At 41.3% G+C, this 24480-nt stretch overlaps 2 protein-coding genes across 3 annotated transcripts in view; one reads left to right on the top strand and one right to left on the bottom strand.

Moving 5' to 3' along the window:
• The window catches only part of THOC1 (THO complex subunit 1), a 33412-nt gene that overhangs the window by 6226 nt on the left and 2706 nt on the right, over positions 1–24480 (top strand). For both annotated transcript variants that reach the window (XM_084849742.1, XM_084849743.1), the window contains exons 4-19: positions 711–777; positions 1985–2103; positions 6063–6111; positions 6635–6730; positions 7066–7148; positions 8048–8121; positions 8956–9064; positions 10824–10955; positions 13314–13414; positions 14493–14559; positions 14872–14922; positions 17138–17208; positions 18739–18837; positions 21101–21166; positions 22775–22858; positions 23023–23170. In XM_084849742.1, the coding sequence (XP_084705868.1) occupies positions 711–777; positions 1985–2103; positions 6063–6111; positions 6635–6730; positions 7066–7148; positions 8048–8121; positions 8956–9064; positions 10824–10955; positions 13314–13414; positions 14493–14559; positions 14872–14922; positions 17138–17208; positions 18739–18837; positions 21101–21166; positions 22775–22858; positions 23023–23170 (1416 nt within the window). The remainder of the gene's footprint in view (positions 1–710; positions 778–1984; positions 2104–6062; positions 6112–6634; positions 6731–7065; positions 7149–8047; positions 8122–8955; positions 9065–10823; positions 10956–13313; positions 13415–14492; positions 14560–14871; positions 14923–17137; positions 17209–18738; positions 18838–21100; positions 21167–22774; positions 22859–23022; positions 23171–24480) is intronic.
• USP14 (ubiquitin specific peptidase 14) overlaps positions 1785–24480 on the bottom strand; it is a 53690-nt gene continuing 30994 nt past the window's right edge. Inside the window, exons 17-18 of the transcript XR_014790138.1 lie at positions 21099–21222; positions 1785–1829 (exon numbers count right to left, since the gene is read on the bottom strand). The gene's annotated coding sequence lies outside the window, so the exon portion shown is untranslated. The remainder of the gene's footprint in view (positions 1830–21098; positions 21223–24480) is intronic.

The following is a 24480-nucleotide window of genomic DNA, read 5'->3' as shown; positions in this document are numbered from 1 at the left end:
GAGAAAAGGAGTGGATAGAGAAGAGGAAAACAAGCCTTGGAGCAGCAGCAGCATCTTTGGCCAATGAATAGAGCCAGTTTGTTCTTGGTTCTAATAGATAATATTTCTGGAAGGGAAGGGCAAAGCAGTGTCCCTACAGCTGCTCCTTCTCTTGCTAATGTATGGGTCTAGGTTAGTCTCTCCTTGCCATGATGTTTTTCTAGGAGGCAGAGGAGGCAGCCTCCCCTGGCCGATGATAGCCTGATTGGACAAATTCCAGGACAAGGGGAAGCCACCACACAGAAGTTGACCACTGTGTGCAGCCACTTTCTCTCCTCACCTCACATGGATAGAGGTGGGACTGGGAGGAGCTGTGTGTTACCGGGTGAGGTTGTGGTGCTGCAGCCCCTTTCTACACACTTTACCCCTTCATGTGAGTGGCACATTATATAGGCTTCTATTTCTTGACAATGTGTTTGTGTGACTATTGATATACTTCATACAAAATATGGTGCAGCCGGTCTTAGGATCTGACTGTTTAGTGCAGTGAATTGTGTGATTGCAGATTGGTGAATATGTTTTTAATTCTTAATTGAAAATAAGTAATTACTTAAATGTTTCTATGGCTTTTCTGTGAACATGATTCATCACTTTTTTGGGGGGGGTTACTAGTCAAAGTAATGTTTCTGTTCTATACCATTAATTATCTACCTTGCATTACACTTGTTTAGATAAATAAAGCTTCATGTGAAAATGTCCTGGCTATCATCTCTCTTGTTATTAGTGGGGTCACAGAAGGTGAGTCTGAGACAGTTTGAATCCTTCTGAATTCACAATTCACATTTCTCCTTTGTTCACTTTCCATTAATGTGTGAACAGCTGCAAACATCTTTTGTGTATATTCCTAACTAGTGAAGTATGTTTTGTATCAGTATTATGGTAATGAATACATATATATCCTGCCTGTATTACAAAATTTACGGGTGGTTTACAATTAACTAAAATAAAACTGTACTAAAACAATGGAATGTCCTTGGTACACTGAAATGACAATCCCCCCCCCCCCCAGACCATTTTGCAATATTTAGGGAGCAATCCTATGGGGATAGATGGCTGACTCTGAACTTGGAGGCGACCGTCTATCCAATGCAGGGCTGGAGGAGTGCAGAGGGGATCGTCTCCTCTGCGCTTCAGCTGCCCCGCATTCACGGCTAGACAGCCGATTTCAGCTGTCTAGCCCCGGGACATCAGAGCACGGGGTGGGGTAGCCGGACAACACTTCCTAACTCTCTGCCCCCAGGAACGCCTCCTTTCCCCTGTTCTCTGCTGCTCTTCTGAGCACAGCGCGTGGGGACAATCCGCACTGCCTACGAGGTGGTGGGGAGGGGGTTCTCCAGGAACCGACCAATCCTATGGCCGTCTAGCAGCCATAGGATTGCACCTTTAATTATGTTTTAACTGAAGTTCTTACGTAGTATAGCTGTCATAGTTTCTAGGTGTGGACATTGGTTATGGTTATTTATGTACTTTCAGCTTGTGGTGGGGAGAATAATTGTGTGCATCTGCTAGTAATAATTTTTACTTACTTTTCTACCTGACAACAGTTGACTGAAACTTGTAAAAGTTTATCACTGTCTAAAGATGTGCCTATTGACTTGAGTGGAGCTTATTCATTACTAAGTGTGTTTAGGATTACAGCCTAAATCACTCTGCAGGTCTTACTAAGGAAAACTAATTACCTAATGAAAATTATTGTCAGATTTGCCATAGCAGTTCAGTAACTTTAGCTGTGAGTTTTGGCTTACCTGATCTAAAACAGATCCACTCTTTCTCAAGACTCTTCGTAGAATCTGCAGAATCAATGAGATGAGAAGTATTTAAAAAAGACGCTTCATACCAGAAGAATCTAACTCCTTGTTTTGTTAACCATTGCAAGTCTCTTGAAAAAGGTCTCCAGTATTTTCTCTAATGAATTAGTTAAATATAAATATTCTATTCCATGAAGGTATCTGCACTGCATCAACGCCTTTTGTGCTTTTGGGAGATGTTTTGGATTGCCTTCCTCTGGATCAATGTGACAGAATTTTCACCTTTGTGGAAAAAAATGTAACTACATGGAAATCAGTAAGTATCATTCTTTCAGGGAGGTACTTTGGAAGCAGACTTTTGGAGGTATAAGTTGCTTAATGAACAAGAATAAGTGTCTTCAATAAAGTTTTAAAACATTTTAAATGCTGTTTCAAAATAATTTAAACAATAGAATTTGAGTTCTGGTACATAATGTGTCACTCCATCTTATTGTTAGTGCTTTTGGTGTTCCACCCTTAAAATGCAATAGCAGTTCAATGGTTGTGAGCAACAACTTCGTGTGCTCTCTAGTGATGCCTAGAGTCTGGGCCTGCCATCTTCAGAGAACATGGGAAATATGGCACCAAAATGATGTGAGAATTTTAAAAGTGCCTTTGGCTTACTCATGAAATGGGCTTTTCATAAGGCCCTTGCAGCTCTTAAGTGAAAACCAGCCTTCCAGTTAGGTCCACAAAAGTCACTAGATTTTTTTTTTTTAAGTTATTAGTTTGCCACCCAGTGTTCTGCACCCCTGCTATACATGAAACCACTGGGAGAGGTCATCTGAAGGTGTGGGTTCATGACCTATAGTTCTACCTCTTATTCCTTTCGTCTTCTGTCAGGGAGGGAGTGGAAATTATTAACCAATATTTGATGTCAATTCAGGAATGGAAAGGGATGAAAAAGCTAAAACATAATCTAGACAAGTTGGAGATAGCATTGGTTAGTCACTCTGGCAGTCTGGGAGGGGATATGCAGCCTACTTGGGAATGGGTTGCACTCCCCTGAAGAAGCAGTGCACAGCTTGGTGGTACTTCTGGATCCAATGCTTCCCCTTGATACTAAGGTCATAGTGGTTGCCAGGAATGCTTTTTAACAGTGTTGGTTGATTCATCAACTGCGGCCTCTCTTGGAAAAGATGGACCTGGCATCAGCCATCCATACTGTAAGTTACTTCCAGGTAGACTGTAGCAATGCCATCTACATGGGGCTGCCTTTAAAACGGCTTGGAAATGTCGGTTGGTCCAACAATGTGACCAGACTTCTTTCTCATGCCCAAAGTTCAAAGCATATCACTAATTGTACCAACTTTAATTAAAGTGCTGATTTTAGTCTTTAAAGCTGGAAATTGTCTTGAACATGGTTTGTTGTTGTTGTTCAGTTGTTAAGTCGTGTCCAACTCTTCATGACCCCATGGACTATAGCACACCAGGCCTTCCTGTCCTCCGCTCTCTCCCGAAGTGTGCTCAAGTTCATATTCATTGCATCGGTGATGCTATCTAGCCATCTCATCCTCTGCCGTCCCCTTCTCCTTTTGCCTTCAATCTTTCCCAGCATCAGGGTCTTTTCCAGGGAGTTTTCTCTTCATATTAGGTGGCCAAAATATTTGAGTTAAAGCTTCAGTATCTGTCCTTCCATAAAGGACTGCCTGATTCAATATAGAACTGCCTGAGATTTGAGATCTGCCTTGCAGAATGTGCCATCTTTTGGGGATGTTAAGCACATGAGCAGAAGAGAGAGCACCATGGCTTTGGAATAGTTTCCTTGTAGAGATGTGTCAGGCTCCCTCTTTGCTGGCTATTTTTGTTTAATAGATTTCTATGCTTCCCTCCGTCTTAAGATTCCAAGGTAGTTTACAACAGCAAATAACAGCACATTAGAATATGAGAGAGGTTGTAAATTCCTCCGTGAGAGGCTGTCCAGGAGGTTGTAAATTCCTCCTTGAGAGAAGGAGTAGTGCTGGCCTCTTTAAAAGAGGTGGTAATTAGGCCATTCCTGAAAAAGCCTAACCCGGACCCAGAGGAGGTTAACAACTATAGGCTGGTAGCTAACATCCCCTTCCTGGGCAAGGTGCTTGAGCGGATGGTTGCTGGACAACTCCAGGCACCCTTGAATGAAATGGATTATCTAGATCTGTTTCAGTCAGGTTTCAGACCTGGTTATGGAACAGAAACTGCCTTGGTCGCCCTGTGGGATGACCTTGGCCGGGAGAGGAACAGGGGGAATGTGACCCTGTTGATTCTCTTGGGCTTTTCAGCAGCTTTCAATACCATTGACTATGGTTTCATTCTGAATAGGTTGTCTGGGGTGGGAGTTGGAGGCACTGTGCTGCAGTGGTTCCGCTTCTGCTTGGATGGCCGATTCCAGAAGGTGGTGCTGGGGGATTATTACTCTGTGCCTTGGCAACTATGCTGTGGGTTCCATGGGGCTCTATTTTATCCCCTGTGCTATTCAACATCTGCATGAAACCGCTGGGGGAGGTTATCCAGAGGTGTGGGCTGAGATGTCATCAATACGCAAATAACACCCAGCTGTAGTTCTCTTTTTCATCAAATCTATGTGAGGCAGTGCCTGTTCTGAATCAGTGCCTGAGCAGAGTAATGGACTCGATGAGGACTTAAAACTGAGACTCAATCCAGACAAGACTGAGCTACTGTTAGTAGGTGGTTCATCTGCCCTGCCAGGTGATGTTCAACCTGTTCTGGAGGGGGTTGCACTCCACCTAAAGGATCGGGTCTGTAGTTTGGGGTTGCTCTTAGACCCAGAACTGTCAGTTGAGGCACAGATGGACTCGGTGGCAAGGAGCACCTTTTATCAGCTTAGGCTGATATACCAAGTACGCCCTTATCTGGACAGAGAAAGCCTAGCTACAGATATCCATGCTTTGATAATCTCTTGTCTGGATTACTGCAATGCATTATATGTGGAGCTACCTTTGAAAATGGCCTGGAAACTTTGGCTGATCCAAAACAGGGCAGTGAGATTGTTAATGGGGACTGGCCAACATAATCATATCATACTTTCCCAGCTGCACTGGCTGCCTGTCCGTGTCCAGGCCCAATTCCAAGTGCTGGTATTAACATTCAAAGCCCTAGGCTTGGGGGCAGGTTATCTGAAAGATCGTCTCCTCCCATATGTACCTGCCTGGACCCTAAGATCATTTTCAGGGATCCTCCTCTGGGGGCCCCTGCCAAAGTGAGGTGGGTGGCTACCGGGAAGAGGGCCTTTTCTGTTGTGGATCCCGGCTGCAGAATGAGCTCCTTAGAGAGGTTTGCCTGGCACCTACGTTGTAGTCTTTCAGGTGCCTGGTGAAGACCTTTTTATTTTCCCAGCATTTTAGCATTGTAGTCTTTTAACTTTGACGTTTTAAATCTGTTACAAATCTCTGCATTGCTGCTAGGTTTTATTCTGGTTGTATTTTTATACTGTAGTTTTAAGCTTTCATATTCTATACTGTTTTTTTTCAGTACTTTGTCATTTTTGTAAACCACCCAGAGAGCTTCAGCTATTGGGCGGTATAGAAATGTAATAAATAAATATTTTAAAGCAGCATTAAAAACTAAACCAAACAAGTTAAACATTTTTAAAAGCCTGGGAGAATAAAAAGGACTTAATCTGGCATTGAAAGAATAGTATAGGGGTGCCAAGTGAGCATCTCCAGTAAGAGTGTTTCACAGATGGGGCTCCACAATCAAAAACATCCTCTCCCCAGTTGCGATCCATATGGCAAGGACACTTAGAGGTCAAGATGATAGCAGATGGGCAGGTTGATAAGGGAGCAGACATTCCTTTTGAACATAAACAGAAAATGTTTTTATTTTGACAAACTTTTAATGATTAGTTTGTGCTATTTGTAACTTGATTGCTGCTTTTAATTGTTTATATTTTATGGTTGAGTATTTGGAATTATTCTTTTTTGCTGTGTTGTATTTTTCTTCACAGTAAGCAACTCTGGCTGCTGTGTGAGCAAAAGCATGGGGTATAAATATTTAATATAGTAATATTATAAAAGTGTTCCTTCCAGGTTGCTTGGAGGGAATATTTTCTGCCATTGATGCGTAGTTGTTCACAGGTCTGCTCTGAATTATGTCGGACATAAAGTGACCATCCTTAATTTACAATTAATGTATTGACAAAAGTGAATTTATTACTAGTGTCAGTATAACTGACAACATTCTGGCTTAAAATGTTAACTGATTTTATGCTCTTAAATGGTTTTTTATTTTTTTATTTAGAATACTTTTTACTCGGCAGGAAAGAATTATTTGCTGAGAATGTGCAATGGTGAGTAGCTTTTTCTTCCTATCCCTTCCTGCAGAAGATTGCCCAGCTTCCAGTGCTGTTCATCAAACCTTGACTCATCTCCAGCTATATTTGAACAGATCTGCATAATACAATTCAGTATAAAAGGCTGGTGGTGTATATAGTGTATGTGCATCTTCAAGTCAAAATGAAGTGCGTGTGCTACATATGCCACCAAAACTACATGTCTGTCTCACTGGAGGAGGAAGTTAGAATTGTGCATATGTTTGAGGTTCTGAGAATCACAGTATGATCCTCACAGTGTTTACTCAGAAGTAAGTCCCAATGAGTTCAGTCGAACATATTTCCCAGTAAATGAGTGTAGGATTGTAGCTGTAGCCAAGTAGGAAATAAGTAGAAAAGCAGGGAAGGATCAGAAGAAGTTAAATACCTCCCTCAGGTACGTTTAATTATCACCTTTGACACTACAGTCTTGACCATGTGAAATTTTATAAATCCTGGAAACTTGTTAATAAATGTATTCTCCTTTTGTATCTTTGTTTAGACCTTTTAAGAAGATTATCTAAATCACAAAATACAGTGTTCTGTGGAAGAATTCAGCTATTCCTCGCTAGATTATTCCCACTTTCAGAAAAATCAGGTGAATTTTGTTCTCATGTGATGACATAAACAACAGTATAATGGACAGATTGCAGTGGAGTCTGTCACATATTTTAAATCCAATTTTATTCTAATTCTACCATGGTTGTAAGTATTTTAGATTTGTAACCTGCCACATCCATGGGTCTCTGTGCAAATGATTGTTAGACACTATTTCCCGTCTTTTTTTGTAGTTACAATACAACATAATTATTTCTAAATTATCAGGACATACTGCTTCATACATCCTAGCATATACTAGGTGTGAATGTCATGATACAGTTATTTCTCCTGATAAGTCCTTGATTTTTAAAGTGTATCTTTTTTTTCTTGCAGGGCTTAACTTGCAAAGTCAATTTAATTTGGAAAATATCACAGTTTTTAATACCAGCGAGCAAGAGAGCACCCTTGGGCAGAAGGTTTTCATCTTCTTTTTATTTTCTATTCTGTACAAAACAAATTATGTGGGCAACCTATAGAAACTGGGGCATAAAGTAGCATTTGGGGAGAGTTATATGACTGTAACTCTTCTAAAAGAGGGAAAGTGATATTAAAAAATCTTGAATTGCACACTAAGGAAGCAATCCTAACCTCAGCCGGAAGCAGGAGCCTCAGGAAGCAGCACAAGTGCTGCTCTCCAGCGGAGATAATGCTTACACCGTTGGAAATCTACCAGCGTAGATATTCCACTAGCAATACTCCGTCAGCAGCAAGCAGGGGAACAGGGTGTGTTGGTGGGTGTGAAGGTGCCACCTCAAAAGAGCCCCTTCATTCCCCGACATGCCCACAGAAACAGCTGGAGCTGATGGAGTTAATTCCCTCCCATTTACTAGAATGGGTGGTGTGAAGAAAAAGCTGCCCTTTACCTCCCACCCTGCCTGCACAAATTGGCAGGTCAGTTGATGTGCCTGTTGCTCCGCCAGCGGATCTCTTCTGCCTCCATTCCATATAAATGTATGGTAGGACTGAATTTTCAAATCTGTGAAGTAATTTATCCATTTTTAAAAATATGAATACTTTACTAAATTGGGCTCTTAAAGGAAGAAAAGATACAGGGGAAATTGTCAGGTCTTCCATTTTGGAAGACCTGACAATTAGGGGAAATTGTCAGGTCTTCCATTTTGAGTGTGCTGTTTACTTCACTGATTACTTAAAATACCAGCAATAATCAATATTACTGCATTAATTATAATCTGCATCTCCCAGTCCTTGCTTAATGATTCAGCCTCCTTTTCAATGTTCTGTGGAGGAAAGGTCTCAAGTTGTAGGAACAGTAAAACAAACACAAATGAATTCTAAATGCCCTCTTATTCTTCAGCATGTAGAAGAGAGAGATGAAGGAATGGAAGTAGAGGAAGGTGAAATGGGAGATGATGAAGCTCCTACTAGTTGGTAAGCTCAGGCATATTTAAGTCATCAGTTTGTTATAAAGTAAAAAAAAAATGTATGAGATGCCTACTTAGGACTAGAGCTATATCAAATGGTTGCTGATAGTGTTGTTTACCAGAGAACTTACCAACCAGAGAACTTACTTTTTAGCAATATTTATATTTTAGGATAACACTTTAGGATAACGTGCAGGTCATTTGATTAGATAGGCATTTGTTAATGGCCTGTTGTCTAGCTTTGACTTACATGGTTACAAGAATGTCATTTTCCACCTTTTTGTGAGTTTTGTAGAATAGTAGCTGCATTGATGAATCAACAAGGCTTTGCTGCCATTTCTAAAGAACAAATGACAACAATGGATAAATAACTAGTGAGCACAGCTGTAGAACACAGGAGTAGCTTGATAAATTACAAATAAGGCTTTCTTCCAGATGTGCAAGACTTTTAAAATAGTGGCTTCTTAACATTGTAGTTTGTCAATATTTCCTCCTCAATAGAGTCATTCCATAGCTATTTAATGGGCTTCTTTTAGCGACCTACAACATTTTCTTAAAAAGGGATGATTGATAGGGAGCATTTGCTATTTAATAAATGGAGCGCTAGCTGCTTTCACACCAGTGCTATGTCTTGAAAAGGGAATGTGCACTCTAGAAGTTGGCAGTCTTGGGCAGGAACTTGGACAAGCTTCCTGTCTGAGTTCTGTGTTTATGTGTTCAGCTTGATTGGGCGTTAGTGTGGAAAGGCAGGCTATAAATTTAAATAATGAGTATAACAAATTTGTTTCCAATAATCGCCAGAAATGTGTTTGAGTGCATATGTTAAATATTATTTTTTCAGTTCCATTCCAATAGATTACAACCTGTACAGAAAGTTCTGGTCCCTTCAGGACTACTTTAGGAATCCTGTACAGTGTTATGAAAAGATCTCATGGAAAACATTTCTTAAGGTAATGGCTCTGCTGTGTGTATGTGTTTTGTCTCCCATCTTTGGAGAGGTCAGTATTTTGTACTATTTCTATAATATTCCAATCATAAGACACAGTGTACCCACAAATAAGCGTTTATGAAGGCGTTAATGAGTTTTGTACACATACGTAACATTGCACTTTAAAATCTAAACTGCTTTAGAGTGCAATCCTATGAAGACAGTAGTCAGCCTCTGAACTTGGAGGCTGACGACTATCCAATGCAGGGCAGGCGGAGCACGGAGGCGATCCTCACCTCTGTGCTCCAGCCGCCCTATATTTCTAGCTTCATAGCAGGAGTGGAGGAGACCACACCATGCATACGAAGCTGTGTAATGCAGCTTCCACAGTCTCCTCCTCTCTTTGCCCCTGGGACTGCCCCCTTTTCCCCATCTCCGCACTCGGTTTCCACATAGCCAGTGTAGAGAGAGTCGTGCTGGCGGGGAAGGTGTGGGGAGTATGGTTTCTGACCTCAGAGCCCTGTGTCTGACCTCAGAGCCCAGAAACCAAAAAATCCTATGTCCCCGAGACACTGTCTATTTTTATTTTTTATTTATTAAATTTATTAATCGCCCATCTGGCTGGCTGGTCACCCAGCACTCTAGAGGACATAGGATTGCTCCCTTACTGTAGCATGAACATTCATAGGCAGATGAATTAAGGGGACTGGAAATGTGGGTAATATATAGTATTACAGTAAACTTGACAGATGGCGGGGGGAATTAACATATATAAAACTGAAAGTGAATGAAAATGGAGAGATGGCATGATGGCCAGTGTGAAACAGACATATGTAATCTATACCAAAGTATGAATACTAAAGAATTGCTATAAGTACCAAACAGAGAACAATAACTTCTTATACACTGCCACTCATTGTCCTTATTTAAACTACAATATACAGCAACCATAAGGTCATTACAGCTACCATAATGTTAAAAGTGTTTTCAGGGACACATGTCCTCATATTTAAAGTCTGACTATGTGCATTCACTCTGTTATGTAACTGTGTAAAGGACAGTATTAGCAGGTGATAGCACATATCATTAGAGGCTGTGTAGGTGAATGGGCCCTTGGTAGTAGGTGAAGTCATGTAATAGTAGATTCTGGTCTGCTGTGTTAAGACTCTGATTTAGTTTAGGATGCCATTTATAACTAAGAATAGGCCTTCCTCTTGAGATGTGCTTGAGAAATTCATAGTTGTCTGTAATTTATTGTAGTTCGCATAAGATGCATTGGAGAGGCTTTAACAAGGAGTTGCAGCAACCACTTGAGGTGGTGTTATAACATTCCAGGAAAATTATGCTGATATTGGAGGAAGACGTATTGGCATTGTGTTAATTAGAAAAAATGCATAGGCAGCTTCCTGCTTAGTTTCAGTGACTGCTACACCAGGATGTTCCCAGGCCGTTCACTGTGCCTCAGCTTAGCATGACTATTTGGGAGTGGGAAGTAAGGGTGTCTTCTGAACATTAAAGCACAATTCATTCAAGATATGCAGCTGGCAGTTTAACTGCAGTGATTTTGTTTATGTATTGTATATCTAACCTTCCTGTTGATGGTCTTATAATAAAAGATACAAATAGAATTTGCTCTTGGATAGCCCCTGGCAGTCAAAACAGGTAATGGGAAAGGAGCAACAATAGATTAGCATCTGTTACATACCTGATCAAATTTCAGATGTGCTTTGTTGCTGTGATTTTCTTTAAATATTGTATTTTACTGTTATCAATTTCTAAAGTACTCTGAAGAGGTATTGGCTGTCTTTAAGAGCTACAAGTTGGATGACACCCAAGCTTCAAGAAAGAAATTAGAAGAACTGAAAACTGGAGGAGAGCATGTTTACTTTGCTAAATTCCTCACAAGTGAGAAGGTATTGTTCTTGCTGGTCCTAACATAACAGACCTTATGGAGGAAGGAATATTTTAACTACTGTGAAGCAATAATTCAATTTTTAAAAAATAATTGATTAGGCCTGATCATAAACCAGTGTTGCTAGTGTACAAGATTTCTTAGCTGCTTTAGCCTCATAGAAGTCAGTGGGACAAAGCTGGCTTAGATTCTAGTAAATTGATTAGTGATCCTTTGGAGCCAAACAAGATGCGACATTAAATGTGTCTTTGCCCTTAAGGTGCTCTTCTTCAAAATGGTAATAGAAGCCGTTGTGGGGGGACGACTGATAATTATCAGGATCTTAGCTGGTGGGTTGGGGCGAGTTAACCCCTTCCTTTTCCTGCTGTGGTGCTGACAGAATTGCTTATTTGAAGCTAATACCTGCATTGTGAGGAAATACAGTCAGGGCCAGAAATATTGGAACAAGGATAACTGTTTTGGCAGTTGGCCTCTGTACACCACCACATTGAAGCTGAAAGGAAACACACCCAGATGGAAGCGAAGTCAGGACTTTCAGCTGTAATTCAAGGGGATTGACAAAAGTGGGGCACTAACCATTCAGGAAGGACAGCCAGTGGCATACACACGTCCCCATTGTTGGTGGCTCATAAGTAATGGAATGAATGGCTGACAAGCAGCTGCATGGCCAGGTGTGGCCTGTTTCCTGGGTACCCCATGACCAATCAAGCAGATAAAAGGCCTGGAGGTGGATCTGAGTGTTGCATTTGCATTTGGTAGCTGTTCACTGGAACCCCCAACATGAGGTCCACAGAGGTGTCCATGTGAGTAAAGGAGGCCATCATTAGGCTGAGGAAACAACATAAACCCATCAGAGAGATAGCAAAAACAGTGGGAGTGGCCAAAACAACAGTTGGAACATCCTGAAAAAGAAGGACTTAACTGGCAAGCTCAACAACAGCAACAGGTCTGGAAGACCACGGAAGACAACTAATGTGGATGACCGCAGAATGCTGCTCATAGTGAAGAGGAACCCTTTCACAACATCTAGCCAGGTCAAGAATGCTCTTGCGGAGGTAGGCATGTCATTGTCAACATCTACAGTCAAGAGATGGCTTTATGAATGTAAATACAGAGGCTTCACAACAAGGTTCAAACCACTGGTAATGCTCAAGAACTGAAAGGCCAGATTAACCTTTGCCAGCAAACACCTAAAAAAGCCTGCCCAGTTCTGGAATAAGATTCTTTGGACTGATGAAACCAAGATTAACTTGTACCAGAATGATGGAAGAGAAATGTATGGAGAAGGAAAGGAACAGCTCGTGATCCAAAGCATGCCACATCCTCTGTCAAACATGGTGGAGGCAGTGTTATGGCATGGGCATGTATGGCTGCCAATGGAACCGGGTCACTGGTGTTTATTGATGACCTGACTGCTGATAAAAGCAGCAGGATGAATTCTGAAGTGTATAGGGCTATACTTTCTGCTCAGATTCAGCCAAATGCTGCCAAACTGATAGGACGCCGCTTCATATTGCAGATGGATAATGACCCAAAACATACAGCAAAAGCTACCCAAGAGTTTCTCCAGGCAAAGAAGTGGGATGTTCTTCAATGGCCAAGTCAGTCACCTGATCTCAATAGAGCATGCTTTTCACTTACTGAAGACAAGACCAAAGGCAGAAAGACCCACAAACAAGCAGCAGCTGAAGGTAGCTGCAGTAAAGGCCTGGCAAAGCATCTTGAGGGAGGAAACTCAGCATTGGGTCATGTCCATGGGTTCCAGGCTTCAGGCAGTCATTGACTGCAAAGGATTTTCACCCAGGTATTAAAGGCGATCCTTAAGTTTGAAATGATGTTGGTTTGTTCCATTACTAATGAGCCACCAACGATGGGTGTGTTTGTATGCCACTGGCTGTGCTTCCTGAATGGTTAGTGCCCCACTTTTGTCAACCCCCTTGAATTACAGCTGAAAGTCCTGACTTCGCTCCCATCTGGGTGTGTTTCCTTTCAACTTCAGTGTGGTGGTGTACAGAGGCCAACTGCCAAAACAGTTATCCTTGTTCCAATATTTCTAGCCCTGACTGTACCTCATTGGCACCAGCGAGGCATTTCTTCCCAAATGCAAATAGCAGCTTCAAATGAATGGTTTCTTTCTGCACTACAGCAGGAGAAGAAAGGGTTGAACTTACTCTCTACCTTCTGTGATTCTGATCATTATCAGTCACCCCAGTGTCTGCTATTTGCATTTTGAAAAAGTGCATGTTAAGGGCAACAACATTATTCTGTTGTTGACTATTCTGTTCCTTTTTACTTGACTTTTTCTATCTTATAAAAGACATTTGAATTGCAGAAGAATATATATGTGCTTTCCCCCCAGTTAATGGATTTACAGCTGAGTGACAGCAACTTCCGCCGTCACATCCTATTGCAGTATTTAATATTATTCCAGTATCTAAAGGGTCAGGTGAAATTTAAAAGGTAAGCAAGGAATTAATTTTAAACATTTAAAAAATGCTTTCTCCTCCCCCCAAAATACCTCTTTCCTTTAGTATATTTTCATTAAAACTGCTCAAATCTGACCCATTGCAACCCTTACTCTGCTTATATACATCTGTTGTTGACTTTAGTCCATTGAAAAGTACTCCCACATGGTCTAATGGAAAGGAAGGGGGAGGGTAATAGAAAAAAATGTTATGCTTAAGGTGTTTATTTTAACTGCACAATATTTCTTCCCTTTTAGTGAAAACTTAGACCTTGCCGGTACTTACCATTATTAATTTCATGCTACCTCTGAAAAGAAATCTTTGTACTTCGTGTGGAAGGGATTCTTCCTGTGTGTGCACACATCTTCAGTGTGAAAATTAACCATTTGTTAATTGTTAACAAATGTTAATGGGATTCAATGGGATTTGTTAACCCATCCCATTGAAATCAAAGGGGCATGAACGTTCTTTAAAAAATATTTATCAAATTTCAATTTCAAATACAAAGAACAATAAACCAAGATATATCAACTTTTAACAATGGAATTCGTCGAGGGTATTTGTTTTCCAGTAGAATTATTCCTTTAAACGCTGAGAGTTCTTAAATGTTCTTGACTCTGGTTGGATTGTGCTTCATTTTTGCTATCTTTCATATACATGCATGTAAAAACGTAACTAGTTTAAAAGAGATTATTACTCAAGTGATTAACTTAAATATACTGGGTTGGATCTCCAGTATGCCTCCCACGGACAGAAGAGCTACTTCTGTACATATATACCTTCTGATCTAGCAGAGGAATCCTGCTGGCAGAATCGGGGAGGAGGTGATTTTCATCCATTTCTTCCCATCCCCTGCAGCTCCCTATGCTTTGGGGTGGCCTCCAGAGCAGTGAGTGAGATGATGCTGGGAGCTGGAGGAGCAAAATAGTAAAAGCCACCTCTTCCCTCTTTCCACCAGAGAGAGCATTCTGAGCAGAAATCCATTCAGGGAATGTGCTGCCAATGGCAGAACATTCTACATTAAACCCATTATATTTCAATCTCTGACTTGTAATTGGTGGTTTGCATTCTAGTTCAAACTATATTTTGACGGATGAGCAATCCCTGTGGATTGAAGATACTACAAAGTTGGTTTACCAGGTCAGTGCTATAGACTGTAAACGTTGTGCACTGTAACTTAAAAACACTGTAACTTAAAAAAAAAAAAGGAATACTATTTTTGTGGCATTTGTTCTTTGTTATGCTCTACTTTTATAGCTCTGTGTAACCATAAGTTAAACTATGTTTGACTATGTCATCTAGATTGTGAAAGAAATCTTGTATAAGAAATATAACCTTAAAGATATTACTTTGTATTTATGAAACTGTAATTGTAATTTTGGTTGGTAGCTGTCTTTCACATGTTCTGCTTCAACATTTGCCATCTAAATGTGTGGCTTCTTCCAATAACAGCTTCTTTCAGAAAATCCTCCAGATGGAGAGAGATTTTCAAAAATGGTGGAGGTGAGTGAGTTCTTCATACATTGAATTGATTGAACTTTCAGATGGCTACCATCAACTTTAAATGGGGCTCTGTTAGTGGATTGTTTTTCTGCACAGCTGGATGGTGTTCAACATGTTCTTGAGAGGATTGCTTTCCCCCTAAAGGATCAGGATCACACTTTGGGAGTCTTCTTGGATCCAGTATTGTCCCTAGAGGCACAAGTGGCCTCTGTGGCTAAGAGCACTTTTTATCAGCTTAGGCTGATAGCATTTGGTATATCTAGATAGATAGTGTTGCTGCAGTTATCCATACTCTGTTAATGTCCTGATAGAATTACTACAATTTGCTGTTTGTGGGGCTGTCTTTGAAAATGGTCCAGAAACCAAAATAGGGCAGCTAGTCCAAAATAGGGCCACACCACTATTAACAGGGACTGGACAATATGCTCACATTATGCAGCACTTTGTGATCTGTACTGGCATCCAGTCTGATTCTGGCCCCAATTCAGTGTGCTGGTATTAATCTTTAAAGCTCTAATGGCTTGGGGACGGGGTTACTTGAAGGAGTGTCTCTTCCTATGTATACCTACCTGGACCATAACGACATATTCAGAGGCCCTTCTCCAGGTGCCCTCACCAAATGAGGTGAAGCCAGTGGTTACTTGAGAGAGGGCCTTTTCAGTGGTGGCCCAGTTGTGGAGTGCCCTTCCCAGAGAGGCTTGCCTGGCGCCTATATTGTGATCTCTTTGGTGCCCAGTGAAGGCCTTCTTATTCTTCCAGGCTTTTTAGTGTTCAAGTTTTAAAATTTTGTTGGTGCTTTTTAGATCCTTTCACTGTTGATGTCTTCTGCTGTTGGTTTTTCCTTGGTTGTATTCTGGGGCTGTTTTAATTTACATTGTTTTATTATATTATATATTTTACAGTTTTAACCTTTATTTTGTGAACAATAGAGAAATGAGGCTATTGGCTGGTATAAAAATGCAGTAAACGAGTAAACGTCAAACACTGAAGTTGCAGTTTCAAGTATCATCCCTAATAGTTCCCTGCTAATATCTTTTATTTATTTATTTTAGAACATTTATGTACTGCTTCCAATTTTAAAAATCCCAAAGCGGCTCACAACGTATTACAGAACAATACATTATTAAAAACATAGCATTTAGATGTTAATGGCTGGCAAAAGCTAGGATAAACAAGTAACTTTTTTAGTAATCATTGAAAGCATGTGTTTTTCAGTGACTGATGTATCACAGAGGGGAGGTCATTCCCCAGGGAGGGCACCACCACAAAGAAGGCTCGTTGCCTTGTTGCTGCCAGATGGGATTCTGTGTGGTTTAGCACAAACAGCAAGGGCTCCCATAAGAACATAAGAAGAGCCGTGCTGGATCAGACCACGGGTCCATATAGTCCAGCATTCTGTTCACACAGTGACCACCCAGCTGTCAACCAGGAACCCCTAAAGATCGAGGTGGTCTAATGGTCTTTATAGTGGGAGATGATCTTTCAGGTAACCTGATCCTAAGTTATTTAGGGCTTCGTATGTCAGTAATAATACCGTGAACCTGGCTTGGTAACAAACCAGCAGCCAGTGTAGCTTGTGTCTTCCAAACCAGCTTCAAGGCCAGCCCTACATAGACCATAGTAGTCCAGTTTCGAGGTTACCAATGCATAGATCACAGTGGTTAAGCTATTCCTGTCTAGGAATGGGCACAGTTGATGTACTAGCTGAAATTGGTGAAAGGTGCTCTGTGCCACAGAATTCACTTGGGCTTCTAATGATGAATCTAGGAGCATTCCCAAGCTGCATAACCATTCTGTCATGGGGAGTGCAACCCCATCCAGAACAGTTAAGCTCCCTAATTCCTGGCCCTGGGAACCCGCAATGCCTCCATCTTATAAGCTTCAGCTTATTGGCCTTCATCCAGCCCACCACTGCATCTAAGCACCAGTCTAGGTCATGCACAGCCTCTCCTGATTCAGATGTAATGGAGAAATAGAGCTGAGTGTCATCAGAGTACTGGTGTCACCTTACCCCCAGACTCCTAATGATCACACCAAATGGCTTCATATATATGTTAAATAGCATTAGAGACAAAATGGTACCTTGAGGCACTGCGGTTCTATTTTTCCTGTGACCTCAGCTCTGCCTTATATGCTCATAGCATTTTATTTTTACAAACCCCCACCAATAATGCTTAAGGTGATAGTAACGTGTACTGACCCATTGTTTTTACAGCACATATTAAACACAGAAGAAAACTGGAATTCCTGGAAAAATGAAGGTTGCCCAAGTTTTGTGAAAGAAAGGTAACAAACTAAAAAATGTTAATCTTTAGAGATTAGATTGGAACAACATTCCTGTAATACCTGTACAGTACTTGCATATCCCCTATCTTCAATAGAATAAATAGGTAATGATGTATTATCCTGAAGTCTTTGTAAAATCTTTGGTAATCAGATATGTAAGCAAGAGCCATATTTCATGGAGCTGTCTCCCCTTTGGATCTATAATGCTTGTAAGCTCTTGGCATTTTGCTGCCTTTAGGAAAGATGCTCCAAGTGTAAAACTACAGTGAAATCCTTGAGGCTTGTATTCACCAGCAATTTGTGGGGAGGGGAGTGAAATTACACTAATTTGCAAGTATCTAGAGAAGACCCTGATGCTGGGAAAGACTGAAGGCAAAAGGAGAAGGGGACAGCAGAGGATGAGATGGCTAGATAGCATCACCGATGCAATGAATATGAACTTGAGCACGCTCCGGGAGAGAGCGCAGGACAGGAAGGCCTGGCGTGCTAAGGTCCATGGGGTCACGAAGAGTCAGACACGATTGAACGACTGAACAACAACAACAACAGAGCAAGGCCTGGGATTTTATTTTAAGCATTCCTAGACAGCTACACAAAGAACAGTTTTGATATGAGAGGTTTAATTTTTTTAAACTTTGCACAGAAATGGATAGAATCATTAGCAGCAAATCGAGTGTGATTCATCAAAGTTGATCCAAAATCTAATTGTCCCAAATGCGGGACTAGGAGGGACCAACACACCAAGCTGGGTTGAAAATAGGCTGCAACTTTATGACAGTTTATAGCAGTTTAGCAAAATGTTGGCAGTAGGTAAGTGAGATGGTGCCTAAAGCTGGCTTCTGAGTACCAAACGGGGAAGAATGGCGCAAGGCAGAGGCAGATGTAGGTTAATAACTACTGCTTATAGCTCAGCCCCTGGGATGGGGTTTATAACCCTTCCTAACTTGTAGGAACTGTTTGGGAGCATGGAGCCCTTGAGGTCTCTTACGCATATCTCCATCTTCAAGTTTACAGGTAGCTCCCTCCTTAGGGTGCACCAAAGGGAAGCTGTCTTTAATCAGGTTCAGCCCAGGACAATATCACTGTGTGATACCAAGCTGTGTATGTGGAATGTCCAAAGGCAGCCTTTTGGCATCGGTTATGTTCCCTGTTCAGCAATCTGCAGATCGCTGAACAGGGAACATAAGGTGCTAGAGACCTTTGCATATATATGGTGCAAAGGTGCTAGAGACCTTGCCTTTGCATACAAGATATTCAGAAAGATTTAGCCAACAACATTGCCATCTTATTAGGGCTCTCTGCTTATATTCATGTATTACATTTATGTTCCACTCTTTCACTATCTAAGGAGCTTGGATTGGCATTTTAGTATAACAAGGAACACATGAGGTCGCTTAGGCTGAATGAGAGTTACTTGCTGAAGGTAACCCAGTGAGCATGATAGCTGTGTAGCATGTTGATCTGCAACCCGCACACTCAGTCCACTAAACCATGCTGGTTCTTAATTTTAATGCATTATTTGTTCTATAGACCAAGTGATTCCAAGCCAATAAGACTTTTTGTGCGAAAGAGACCAGCTCCTGAAGACTTCCTGGGAAAAGGACCTAACAAAAAAATTCTGATGGGGAAGTATGTCAAGCCTTTATTTTTCTTCATATGTATACTTGTCATTTTGTATATAATGACATAACTTGGTGATGTGAAAAGTGATACTGTGAAGCTGGAAGGGCATGGTTAGGTTAAACCATGAATGCCAAACTTACCTATAGGCTAACCATAGAAGCATAGAATAGTAGGGTTGGAAGGGGCCTACAAGGCCATCGAGTCCAACTCCCTGCTCAATGCAGGAATCCAGGTCAGAGCATCCCTGACAGATGGCTGTCCAGCCTTGTCTTGAAATAACGCATAATTGTTTTCATTGACCACTTGGGACAGTTTGCATGTCACAATAAGCCATGTTGAAAATAAGCCCTGTAGGTTGGTTGGTTGCTCACTTTGTCCTAGCAGATGATCTGCGGTTTGCCATGTTTTTTTTCCCCCTTAGTTTTCTTGCCTGCTCCCAGCATGTATCCCAGGAGTCCTTGCAGCCTCATTACATCAGCAGCCTCTTTGCTATTGGCATGCTTTCTGTGCTTTGCCCTTGCCAGTTCCACGGGGAAACTTTTCCGCCCCCATCCCCCTCTGTCAGATCACTACCTGCAAAGGCTTTTGTGAGAAATAAGAGTTAAACTAAGCATGCTGTTTTTTAAAGCCTTTTGCTGTGCCTACCAGAGAAAGAGCTTTGGTTCACCCTCCTCCTTCTCTGCCTTCCACCACCTGCAGAGAGATTTCTGAACAATGAGAGTAAAAGCATCTATTCCCCCGCCCCCGGCCAAGTGTGTGATCTCTTTTTTTTAACCTTTTGGCTATCCATCGATTCTTTAAAAAAGCATCCTTGGCTGCTCCTCGCAGCTGGGGACGAGGGATGTTCCTCTTCCTGCCAGAGCTATGTGTGTATGCACGATTGAGTTACCTCTGCGTAAGTGTGCATTGCCCCAATTTTGGACCATGGTGATTTGGGAGGAGGGATTTAAGCTTTCCCCATTCCTGTTTTCATGCCCCAATTGCCCCCACCGCATGTTTTGAGACTTTTCCCCCTTTTTAATGCCCCCACGGGGTGCGCAGGGGATTTTAGCACAAAAATAGGAGTGCGGGAAAAGCTTAATGCTTTTGTCTTTTTGGTGCTTCTGAATTGTGCAAATGGGTTTGTACTTTCTCTTAGTATTACCTCCGAAAAGAGGTAGCGATCAGAGTTGGGAAGGGGCTGGGAAAGTTTCCTGTCCTAGGGACAAGAATATGAGATGGGTTGCCACGCAAAGGACGCTGGGAGGACTAAGAGGGAAAGAAACTATGCCAAGCTGCCATGCGCCCAATCGTCTTTCGGGAGTAATGTGGGTTGTTCAGTGAGCAATGAACCCACTGCAGCTTATTCTCCAAGGTGGCTTAGTGTGACATGAGAACCAGCCCAGTTTGTGGGCAAGTTCTCACATCACGCTAAGTTACCCTGAAAATAAGCCACGGTGGGTGGCTGTCTTGTCTGTTACTCCCAACAGACAATCACATGCTTGTTGGCTTGCTGTGGCTTGTTTCTCAGCCCGTTTCTGTCCTTCTGGACACTACAGGCACATATCCTGGGCCCTTTGCTGCAGGAATCCTTGTTTCCTCATTCCCTACATCAGCACCCTTTCTGCAGTTGGTCCGCTGGAGTTTCCTCATGATGGAAACTCCCCCCCCCCCCGATCAGATTTCCAAAGGGATTTAAATTTCTGAGCCCTAATGAACATGAGAATGCGTTCACAAACTTTTTATTTTTATTTTAGGGGTCTTAGCAGGTGTGCAAGACTGCAAGACCACCTATCTGCTATTGATTCCAGCATAGCCATATCTCCCCCCACCCCATTGTCAATGTCAATTTCATCCTCCACTTCCATGCTTTCCAAGCAGCCCTCCACCCCCCACTTGCATGAGATCGCAAAAGGAAATGATTTTCTGACCCCTTATGAACGTGGGAATGCTTTTGCAATTTTTTTGTTTGACCATTTCTCATTTTAGAAGCGTAAGGACAGTGTAGATTCTATACAGTGTAGATTGAGAAGTTTTCACCCTAGGAATTTAACCAAGAGAATAAATCTAATCCCTTACAAGAGAAGTTTTGAATAGCAGTATTTGGCATCATTTGTTAACAGTGGTGTTGATTAATAGCAGAGAATCATATACACACAAGGTAACCTCTTGTTGACTTAACTTCTGCAGGTGATGGAAAGGTAACTGTCTTTGCAAAATATTTGACACCTGAAAACATATTTCACAAAATATAAAAATAAAGTAACCTGGTTTGTGTTTCTACTTACAGTGAAGAGTTGACTCGACTCTGGAATTTATGCCCTGACAACATGGAAGCTTGTAAATCAGAGAGCCGGTAAGTGTGGGGGAGCATTGTAAAGTTAGTTCTAGTTCTGATGTAAGTGGTGCATCCTGAAATAACATTACAGATGTATTAATAATGTTACAATCCATGGGATTCAATGCAGAGAAAAGCCTGTAGAAGTGGGGCAGGTGGAAGGTGACTTTCCTGACCCCAGAAGCCCAGAAAAAGCTCCTCAAGGGTTGGGGGACCTAGATTAATGGGGTGGAGTGTGGTACAGGGCCTGAGGGGGACAGGGATCCACAAAACTCAGGTAGTGCTTTTCCCTGATTCTCAAGGATCCCCCCTTCACCCTTGGGCCTGCACCACAGTCAGTTCTATTTAGCAGGGTTGCCCAAGGCTTTTTGGGAGCTGCCAGAGGCAAGAAACTCATATTCTGCCCACTTCTGTGGGCTTTTGGGGAGTTCCAATCCTATATATTGTGAGAGCAGCATTGCCCCTTACAATTTTTGATTTTCATCGAGTCCTAGTCATGTGTAATTGACTTCAATTTTATTTACTTTAATAGCTTACTTTAATACTTTATTTACTTTAACTGAAAAATTTAGAGGGGCACAGTATCAAGGTGACTTACTTAGCAATGGGTGTGTAATTTCTTCTTGGGAAAAACTACATAAAAGTTTCATGAGAAAACATATTGAATGAATAAATTAATGTAGAAATAGACAAGGCAAGACTTGAAAGCAGATAATTGAATTTCAGTTGATTTCCTGTAGGCATTATGGCTGATATTTCACTAAGCACATCTACTAGATACTGCAACAATAGTATAGTGTTACCATGAACAACAACCATCATATTAACTGCAAATACTGATTTAATACCAACTGGCAGATCAATCTTAAGGTTCCTGGGAGAGCATGCCAGGGATGTTGGGATATGGCAGATTCCCACTCCCTAGGCTGCAGGTACTGCTATGAACTCGGGAGGGGGAATCCTAGATCAGGCCTTTCCCCCCTCCCACTCACAGCTGTCACAGCACACTAGTGGCAGCTCTTCTGAGATCACAAGAGCAACCTCAGAAGAGCTTTGGAGATCAAAAAGGGGGAAGGAAGACAGGATGGCAGAGGCGTGGATTCACAGAATACTACAGCCATACCCATCTGCTTTCGGTATGTCAGCTTGATGGGCTTAGAGGCTTGTCTAGCTGAAATGGGTTTGGGGGGGAGTTTAAAGGAATGGGAGGTGAAATTGCCTCTGTCACTCCTCCACCTTGCCTGGCTCTTGCTTTGGATAGATAGAGGGCTCTGATCTCAGAACCCTCCATCTATCGGCAGCACAGTCCATAAGATTGCGCTCTAATATTAGTATCTTTTGATACTTTATTTCATTTGCATTTAATATTTTTCAGATATATGTATACACATTGCCATATATCACAGTAAAAGGGATACTCTTTAATTTATTGACTACTTAATCAAAGTAGAGTTCTCCACCATGTGTCTATAAAGTGGTTGAAAAAGGTAGAAAAATCAGTGTTTTTGTCATTTCATGGATGGTCACGCTTTTGCATTAAGGAACTGCAGTAAAGACTTAGGAGCAACATAGAAAAAGAAGACACGGTCTAGAAAGTTAAGCACTTATTCTGTCTTTATTTTCTAGAGAATATATGCCAACATTGGAAGAGTTCTTTGAAGAGGCTATTGAACAGGCAGATCCTGAAAATATGGTTGATAAAGAGTTTAAGTATGTACTGTAGATCATTTTTCATTGCTCTGCCTTTTACATTTGTGTACCGTTCTGTATATGTATGCTTCAAACCTACAGTTTGGCTAGCATAACATAACAGGGAAAATAGCTGTCTTTTTTCCTAGGTGCTAGCAAATTAATCTTGACTTTTATCATTAAAGGGCCGTGAATAATTCTAACTATGGCTGGAGAGCATTAAGATTATTGGCACGCAGAAGTCCTCACTTCTTTCAGCCAACCAACCAACAATTTAAGAGTTTACCAGAATACCTTGAAAATATGGTCATCAAATTAGCTAAAGAACTACCTGTAAGTAGTATTATCTGGTACATTTTATTAGCTTCTTACATTTCTTTCCCTCTCTATCCTTATACTGAGAGCAAGCAACAACATTTTTTAATTAAAACGCTTTAAATATAGGTGTATACAGCTGACATGTCCCCATGTATGTACAGCTATATAGAGTCTTGTTTGATGTTTATATCTTTTTATGACTTTGGCAAGAAGTCTAGGCAAACTAGACCTGGCAAGGCTTCAATGCGGGTGGAGGACATTTGAGAGCTGGGAATGAACCACTACTTCTACTTCTCTAGTGCCCTTGCTTTTCTTATTTGAGACATGAATGCATTAAATCCCTAATTCACAGTGCAATCCTATACATGTTTACTTAGACGTCAGCTTCACTGAGCTCAATGGGACTTGCTCCCAGGTAAATATGTATAGGATTGCATACTCAAGACACATTCCATTCTCATTCTGTCTTTAAGAATAAAATGTGTATTATTTTCACGAACTGTAAAAATAGTAACTATTGGGCAATATAGTAATGATGGTTAGCAGGGGTCTTATTTCAGCCATGATAACACTGGTTGACTTTAGGTAAGCCACTATTGCCCAGTCCACTTGCTTTGCTTGTCTGAAATACAGAATGATATTTCTGGTCTAGAAGCAAGTTTGAAAGGACTGCTGAGAACCTAGGTGAAGTGCTTACTAAAGGCCTATAAATTTGTATAGTTGGATTGAATGCTCTGGATGGGGAAGACTCCAATGTGTTCCTCTCTCATGCCCATTCTCCTCCCCTGTCCTAATACTGACCTATTACAAAGCTAGGTTGTGCTGGGGAGACACAATAAAAAATGACTGTCTCATTGCAATGAAGGTAAATGAATTGTTATGTCTTGTTCTTTGGAAGTGCAAACAGACTTTCCAGAAATCAAACTTCACTGTCAAGACAAATTCCTATTCTTCTGTTTTTCCTCCATGTTAAAAGCCAAAATAATGTCCAGTCCACAAGTCTGGATTCTTTCAAGAAAGATCATAGGACAGGCAAAAGCAATAACAAAAAACTAGATGTACAGAGCAAAGGATCTTCTTAATATGCTGTCATCATTAACTAGAGAAAACACACAAGAGAAACCAAACATTTCTGTCTTGTCTGCTGAAGTCTTTTTTCACAAACATTGCAGATGGCACTGTGTACGGGTAGATGTGTCAAGAAAGCTATAAGCAAAAATTACCACCACAAATTAGGTAAATAAATCTATATATGTAGTAACTTTCCCAATATCCTCCTTGTTCCCTGAGCTGTCAGTGCACAGTGTGGGCGAAGAGAGAGGGAC

This window comes from Heloderma suspectum, chromosome 4 (genome assembly GCF_057233095.1).
Source record: "Heloderma suspectum isolate Gila_16-S chromosome 4, 16-S_ref, whole genome shotgun sequence".
Taxonomy (NCBI): Eukaryota; Metazoa; Chordata; class Lepidosauria; order Squamata; family Helodermatidae; genus Heloderma; species Heloderma suspectum.
The sequence above is the reverse complement of the archived record's forward strand: the minus strand, read 5'-3'. Positions and strand labels throughout refer to the sequence as shown.